Genomic DNA, 8,801 nt, shown 5'->3' on the forward strand with positions numbered 1-8,801 from the left:
ATATATATATATATATATGTATGTATATGTATATATATATAGATATATGTATATGTATATATATATATATATATGTATATGTATATGTATATATATATATATATATATATATATATATATATATATATATATTTATATATATGTATGTATATGTATATATATATATATATATGTATGTATGTATGTATATGTATATATATATATATATATATGTATTTATGTAAGTATATATATATATATATATATAGATATATATATATATATATATATATATATATATATATATATATATATATCTATATGTATATATATATGTATGTACAAAAGACTGTAAAAAGAGATTTTACTGACAGTCAATTTGATTCCAGTACAAAGTAACACCTTTTTTCTGTGCTGTTAAAAACACTCGTAGCAAAATTGAGAATGCATGAATATAATTAATTTTATTTCTTCCACATCATCCAACCTTCTCCTTGACAGGTGATCGCTGATTCCAGGGAACGACGCTATGAGTGTGAAGGAATCGGTAGCAGCTACATGTTCCGCGTGGACCATGAGCACATTATCGATGCGACGAAGTGTGGGAACCTCGCGCGTTTCATCAACCACAGCTGCAATGTGAGCACTTGTTCCATTTCCAGGCCTTTGATGCTTTCCGTGTTTTCTTGTGCCACTCCTTTTGTTGCATTTCCATGTTGTCATTTCTTACCCACTTCATTGATATATTTTGTTAATTTTAATTCTGGAAGAGGTATGCCTTGGCTTCTCAGCCTGTGTCTTACTGGTGTGTGAACTTATCTCTGTCTCCAAACCAGCCAAACTGTTATGCCAAGATCATCACCGTGGATTCTCACAAAAAGATCGTCATCTACTCACGGCAGCCCATCGCCGTCAACGAGGAGATCACGTATGATTACAAGTTTCCTATTGAGGATGAGAAGATCCCATGCCTCTGCGGTGCTGAAAATTGTCGAGGCTCACTGAACTAGCATCCCGCACGATAAGACTCCAACCGTGAGAGCAGGCCGAGCCTTTTGTGGATTTTTCGTCACATAAACCACAAACTGCCAATCCTTACTTTTGCTTTAATCTTGCAATGGTTTCTTTTTCAAAACGTCTTGCTTTATTCCCGACTTTCTTCATTCCTGCTCTTCTTTTATGTCAGTTTGTGGAACATATTCCACCATTTTTTTTATTTTTTAATTATCTCCCCTACCCCCTCGCCTCTTCCCTTAGCAGCATATGAATCGGGATTGAAAATGTGTTTTATCATCAGTGGCCATATATTGCAAGGTAGTGAAGGTGTTGAAGTAGTGTAAGGAATAAGGATGGTTGTTAATGTCACACGTACTGTGGAACACCAGCTCGATTGTGATTGTACAAAAGGGCCTTGAGCAGTGAGTGACAGGTCCTGTAAGAAATGTTGCCCAATGGATGAAGTAGCACTTTGAACTGTATTAATGCCCCCTGAGCACAATGGGCCATTTCATAAAGATCGTAATCATTACTTTCCTTCGGAATCTCCTCAAAACAGTATTTCCAAAACATCTTCATTGGCCTATGCAAACGAGGGAGTGTTGATGCATTTTTTTTTTATACTGTAGATGACGTGGAAATGCAAAGTTCAGGAGAGAAATGTGCTTTCAAGCACGTACACCTGTTTGCTTTCAAGCACGTACACCTGTTTGCTTTCAGGCACGTACACTCTTTAGATTTCAGGCACGTACACTCTTTAGATTTCAGGCACGTACACCAGTTTGCTTTCAGGCACGTACACCTGTTTGTCTTCAGGTTTGTACACCTGTTTGCTCTTTGGTACATACACCTGTTTGCTTTCAGGGATGTACACCTGTTTGCCCTCAGGTACATACATCTGTTTACCCTCATGTATGTACACCTTTTGTCTCAGGTACATACACCTGTTTGTTCTCAGGTTTGTACACCTGTTTGCTCTTAGGTACGCACACCTGTTTGCTTTCAGGTGTGCACACCTGTTTGCTTTCAGGTACGCACACCTGTTTGCTTTCAGGTACACACACGCGTTTGTTTTCAGGTATGCACACCTGTTTGCTTTCAGGTGCGCACACCTGTTTGCTTTCAGGTACACACACCCGTTTGTTTTCAGGTATGCACACCTGTTTGCTTTCGTGTGTGTACACCTTTTTATTTTATATTTGGGCGTTTTTGTTTGAGAAGTCCATTACGTTTGGACAGGTAATCTCACACAAGTCTGTTCAATAATCGTGATCCTGTGCGGAAAAAGACTTTTTGAATAATTTTTCATTTGTGAGTACATTTTAAAAACTGTATGATAAAAAAAAAAATTAATAACACAGAACTAATTTATTTTAGACTATACACCAGAGATATTTTCCTCATTATTACAGTGGAGTCTCGTTCATAAACAAACACTCTCTTGTAATAATGGCATTTGTTTATAACGATCATCGTTTTTGGTGGGAGTTCATCTTTTACTGAACAAACTTAGACTAGAAATAAGGAATGGTGAAATATCGAAGATTTCATTTTAAATAAAACAAATCGATCTGTTCATCCATTGCAGGTTCAGTGAAACTTGCTTGGTTAGTTCCTTGATCAATTACGGTATGGTCGAACAGTAACTGCATATCAAATCATAGGAGGAGAGATGTAGATTTTGTTTATTGCCACTCCTATGGTGGCATCTGACGCCGAGGGCTCGCCCTGCTCCCACCCTGCTCACCCGGGCCGCCATGATCACCAGGGGCGGCCATTTAATTTTTGGGGGGCGGGATGGTAATAAGGTCTAATATAAATATCAAATACAAGACAAATTTACAGTACATGTTTATTGCGAGACTCCACTGTTGTTTTTTTTTTTAAAGCATTGATGGAGGAAACGTGCTAATTACTTTTTTTTTGTCTCATCAACTCTCCGCCGGTTATAGTCTTTTGTCTTTCATTGTATGTTTTTCCATTTTTCATCAACTTCACACCAAATTGAGTGGTGGCTACACCCCAACCATCATCTCATTTCACATGACCCTTTGCATCACCGTAAATTATTTTGCCTCACTTATTCTCCACGTCATTCTCCGCTTTCCTTCCTTTTTCTCCGTTGGCTCAATACCTTCGATTTGATGCAACGGTGAGCGTACGATGGTGGCCGGGGAGCCAGGCCATCACGCCGCGTGCTGCTGGAAAGGACGTATTATTAACCGTCTGGAATAAGACTTGAAGCAATAAGGAAAAGTGTTGCATGTGGTGTGTTTAACATCTTTTTGTAGAAACAAAAAGGATGCTTTTTATGTTGTGTTTTATTGACTCTCAAATGACACCCTTTGCCAAAACTGCCACATTCTTAGAAGTCCACAAGTAACGGGGCTTTGGCTCAAAATTTGTGCAACGGCAGATTCGCTGCATACAAACTACATTCTTTCCCCAATTGTCCACCTACCTCCGTCACTGCCAGCTCTTCCTGCCAGCAGTCCTCCCAAACCTTGGGTAAACTCATTAAACTGTGAAAAGCTTGGATTGTGGGTACCAGCTCACTGTGCACCTGCAGGACGCGGCACGGGTCGTGTGACTTGCACTTGGAATGTGGGTACCAGCTAGCTGTGCACCTGTGGGACGCCACGTGGGTCCAGTAACATGCACTTGGAATGTGAGTATCAACTAGCTCTGCACCTACGGGACTCCACGTGGGTCCAGAAACATGCACTTGGAGTGTGGGTACCAGCGAGCTCTGCACCTGCGGGACACCACGTGGGTCTAGCAACATGCACTTGGAATGTGGGTACCAGCTGGCTGTGCACCTGCAGGACGCCATGTGAATCCAGTAACATGCACTTGGAGTGTGGGTACCAGCTGGCTGTGCACCTGCAGGACACCTTGTGGATCCAGTAACATGCACTTGGAGTGTGGGTACCAGCTGGCTGTGCACCTGTGGGACGCCTCGTTGATCCAGTAACATGCACTTGGAGTGTGGGTACCAGCTGGCTGTGCACCTGCAGGACACCATGTAGGTCTAGTAACACGCACTTGGAGTGTGGGTACCAGCTGGCTGTGCACCTGCAGGACACCATGTAGGTCTCGTAACACGCACTTGGAGTGTGGGTACCAGCTGGCTGTGCACCTGCAGGACACCATGTAGGTCTCGTAACACGCACTTGGAGTGTGGGTACCAGCTGGCTGTGCACCTGCAGGACACCATGTAGGTCTAGTAACACGCACTTGGAGTGTGGGTACCAGCTGGCTGTGCACCTGCAGGACACCATGTAGGTCTAGTAACACGCACTTGGAGTGTGGGTACCAGCTCGCTGTGCATCTGCAGGACACCATGTAGGTCTAGTAACATGCACTTGGAGTGTGGGTACCAGCTCGCTGTACACCTGCGGGACACCATGTAGGTCTAGTAACACGCACTTGGAGTGTGGGTACCAGCTCGCTGTGCATCTGCAGGACACCATGTAGGTCTAGTAACATGCACTTGGAGTGTGGTTACCAGCTCGCTGTACACCTGCGGGACGCCTCGTGGATCCAGTAACATGCACACTTCTGCTTTCTTTCAAATGTTGCTGTAATTGTTCTTTTGAAAAAAAAATTGTCGGCTTTGCTTTGATCCAATTAGCAAGCAGGAAATCATCGCTGGTGCTAGAATTCCTGAGTAATTTATTAATTTTTTTGTAGACTTACTTCCCTACTGTGTAAAAATTGTACATACAGGTATTGTTTTTGTTGTAAGTAGCCTTTTGCTAAGAGGCACTGCCTGGAGACTCAGCTGGATTTTGTACGGTTGAGTGTAGCCAATGTACATATGTACAAAGTGTGGATTTACCCTTCTAACTGTAATGCAACAGTTATATATATATATACATATATATGTATATATATATAAATATACATAAAAATATAAATAAAGACAGATTTTATAATTATTTTTGTCATCTGGAAGTTGTTGCTTGTGCTCAAGTGTGGCTTGTTGGACACCACGTAGGTCTAGTTTAACCATTCATGGTTAAAAAATCGATTTTGAGAAATGCGACACCTGTCGCTTCACTTGTCCCAGAAACGTGGTGGGTGGTTTGGAGTGTTAATTACAGGATCCTCCCGTGAACGGAACGTGTCCCGAGGGATGATCACCGTACGGCTAAATGCACACCACGTCGTCCCAAAGTCACGCTACTTAAGGCCCGGTCACACCTTGACGTTTTAGCCAATGTATGCCGATTTTTGAATTTTTTTTCTAAAACGCTGGCACACGTTGAATACGTTATGGGTAAGTTTTGATAACATTGAGAGCACGCTGAAAAACGCTGCCATACGTCGTTGTACGTTGGCTTTAAACGTTGTACTTTTCGGTTGTCCTCAAATTTTTTCATGCTTGAAATTTCACGACGTATGCCGGCGTATGACTCACACGTTCCGCTACGCTGGCCACAAGTTGTAGGCACGGTCTGCGATCGTTGACAGACGTCAACACATGCTACTTGTAAATTAATCATAAGTTGAGACACGCCGAGGTAATGTTTAGCGTACCCGAAACTTATTTCCTACCTATGATTAACGTGTTGTTGGCACGTTACGCGATCGTTGCCACACATCGACAGACGTTACTTTTAAGTTACTCATAGGCTGAAAGACGTCGGTATAATGGATCGTCCTTGCGTCAGCGTCCACGGCCACGGCCAGGACACTTATTTGCAGCATTCTTCAAACTTTTCTTCGGCATGACGAGGATGTTCACACTTCGATGTCTAGCTTGGCTATGATTCCAATTGTCCATCGGCAGCGTCTATTTAAAATAGTCGAGTTTGAGCGTTTTAACACGTTCAGAAGAAACGCTTCAAATTTCAAAACCTCAGCGTCAAAAAACAAAGGCGAGTGACAGCAATTTGAATCGTTCATTGTAAACAATGAAAATAGCTGAGTGGTACCGTTTAAAAGTCGTTGAGTGTAAAAAAATTCAAATTGTTGAGCGCAAGCGTCTACTTTCAATAGTGGAGATGCAGCCATTTAAATCGTTGAGTGGCAGCCTATGAACCTACCCGTGGACACGCGGACGCAAGGACGATCCATCATAACCCACACCCTCCCCCTCACACTCACCTACTACTGCCAACATGAACAAACTACTACTAATACTCATACTAACACTGATACTGATACTGATACTGATACTGATACTGTTACTGCTGACATGGACATCGACTCAAAAAGGACTCGAAAACACTGTTGGGTTCCCCTTTTATGAGCAGCATTTTTATATACCAATTCCCAAAACTGGTGGGAACACGTCTTTATATGGCAGTTGTAAGCTAGAAACACGTTCATTTATTTTTTTTTGTCGACCGGAAGACGTCATTGGAATACGTCTACATACGTCGATGTGTGTTGGGACTACGTAAAGAATTGGTTCAAAGCACGTCAAACATAAGTTAGAAATAAGTTTCGCGTAAAAAAGACATTACCGCGACGTGTTTCGACTTATGAGTAGCTTATAAGTAGCCTTTGTGGACGTGTGTAAGCGTCCACATATCGTGTGTAAAACTTATCCCCATCGCATGCGGAACGTGTGTCATACGCCGAGTACGTCGTAAAATTTTGAACATGTTCAAAATTTATTGACGTACTCTACTTACTACGACGTATGATAGCGTACTTTAGCGTTCTACTCACGTATACCAAACTTACCCATACAGTATTCGACGTGCCCCAACGTTTTAGACACATTTTTCTTAGGTCGGCATACGCTGGCAAGATCGCCAAGGTGTGACCGCGATTTTGACCCTTCCATTTCTACGGCAGTTATGATTCGAATCGTTGTGCGTCAGCCTTTTAATAGGCTACGTCACGACATCGTCGGCGATGCATGCAACGCGCTATGCCTGAGTTAGACTATCGTTGGGCATCGGTTGTGTCGGCCGACAACAGGTTCAGCATTCGTTGGTATAAGTTATCTATAACACAACGAAACGTTCTGTGTAGTTACCAATGCGTTATACATAAGACCAAGTCGCTATGAATACGTCCGAATCTTTAAAAAAAAACATCAAAAGTTCAACGTAAGCCAGCGTTTTACATACATTTTAATACGTTGCCATCGCTGGCTAAAACGTCAAGGTGTGACCGGGCCTTTAGTGGGGTTAACGCCGAGCCGGGAAGGTTATCTCACGATGTGTGGTTGCCTGTGCAATTCCAACAAGTGGCTTATCCACCCATATTCCATTGCTAACACATGACGCTCTGTTCCCAGAATGCTTGTTAGCTCACCTGGAATATAGTTCCGGGGAGCATATTGGATGGCGCGTCGTCCGTCCGTCCACAAATACTTCCAACTCCTTCTCTCAAACTACACGCATGTTTTTGATGAAATTTTACCACAACCTTCATCACCCGTGATGTACCAAAGATTGTTCACGGCATAAAAAGAAAAATCATTGTCGAAGGGGATTTATGGGTGGGGGAGGTGGTTGCCCCCCCCCCAAAATAGGTGTTTGCTATAACATCGGTTCATTGGTACATTTTGCTGATTCCGTCCCACGTTGACTTCCTCCTCAGGATCATTATTCTACCAGGTGAGCGCCCAGGTGTATTTCCTTGATTTGTTTTGGATATCATATCGAGGGAATGAAATTATTTTTCTTTTGTTTCAAACAAAGGAAACGCTGAGACTTTTTGTCCCAAAATTAAACAAATCTGCTTTTTGTAAAATAAAACTTTGAAGTTTGGGGAAATGCCATCGTTTGGAGAATTTAAAATGATGAAATCAATTGGTGCAAACGACACAGGAGATTTGCTTTTAATTGTTGTATCAAAATGCACCGGAGACTCGTGTTGTTTGTGTGTTGTATTGATGATGGATTAGGACGCGTCGACAAAACTCTTCCGCTCATTCACAGGCGTCGTACACAACCCTTCAGAAAGTTCAAGCTGACTATCTCATCTGCTCACTTGTAAATGAAAGATCTTGAAACACAATTTGGAAATGATTAGGTGTTACGGCCCTCAATAAATTCCAGTTTCTGGTTTGCTCGTCTGCCGGACAGCTCAGATGCTGCTCGTTTGGTCTCCATTCCCTCAGCACTTGGTGAGGGATGTCAAGAGGTCCAGTGGCTGCGCCCACGGGTCGACATATCTTCCCACGGACGTTACCTCTATCTTCGGGATAGGTGCACACGTTTTTGACGGAGTAACCAGAAAAGCAAGTGAGGCATCCAAAACTTGTGGGCATTGTAGTAATTTCCCAGCTCTGTCGCGGTCTCGCTGCTCCCGCGCTCGCCTCTCTGTCAAACTCCTTCCCCTCCATGTTGCGGATGTGCATGCACCCACTCGCAAACCTTTAGCTTGTTAACCTGTCCACAGTGAGCTTGATGCTCATTTGTCCCCCTTTTCTTCCATCTGCGCAACACTCATCTCGAACTCTTCCCTCCACAACTTCACATTTGGGGCAAACCATCACCTCGTAATATGTCTCATTTTTAGCTCACAGTTTACAACAACCATTGAAATCCTATCCAGGTGCCACCGCGCGAGTGCACCGTTTTCGCCGTTCGCCCCACCGTGCGTCTGACCCTCTCCCCTCTTTTTCTCTTTCTTCCGAGAGCCTCGACATCCAGTTGGATGACAGGCACTGTGGCACGCTGGCACGAGGACCGTAAACTTCATGGGAATTCCGTTCTATGCTTGAGGACATGCTCGTACAAAAACGTTTTATCTTCAACCTGTACCTTGTTCGAACTGTCAGAAAGACAAAATGCGCACACACACACACACACACACACACACACACACACACACACACACACACACACCTGGCACTA

General features: G+C 43.1%; 1 protein-coding gene across 3 annotated transcripts in view; it reads left to right on the top strand.

Annotated features, from left to right (window-relative positions):
- The window catches only part of LOC147027433 (histone-lysine N-methyltransferase SETD1B-like), a 163,312-nt gene extending 158,396 nt beyond the window's left edge, over positions 1-4,916 (top strand). For all 3 annotated transcript variants that reach the window (XM_085876816.1, XM_085876817.1, XM_085876818.1), the window contains 2 exons: positions 481-618; positions 816-4,916. In XM_085876816.1, coding sequence (XP_085732942.1) covers positions 481-618; positions 816-989 — 312 coding nt within the window. In that variant the 3' untranslated portion in view covers positions 990-4,916. The remainder of the gene's footprint in view (positions 1-480; positions 619-815) is intronic.
- Positions 4,917-8,801: the final 3,885 nt, after the last annotated feature.

The sequence above is a fragment of the Eptatretus burgeri genome, chromosome 4 (genome assembly GCF_056783735.1).
Source record: "Eptatretus burgeri isolate ZD-2024b chromosome 4, Ebu_testis_v1, whole genome shotgun sequence".
Taxonomy (NCBI): domain Eukaryota; kingdom Metazoa; phylum Chordata; class Myxini; order Myxiniformes; family Myxinidae; genus Eptatretus; species Eptatretus burgeri.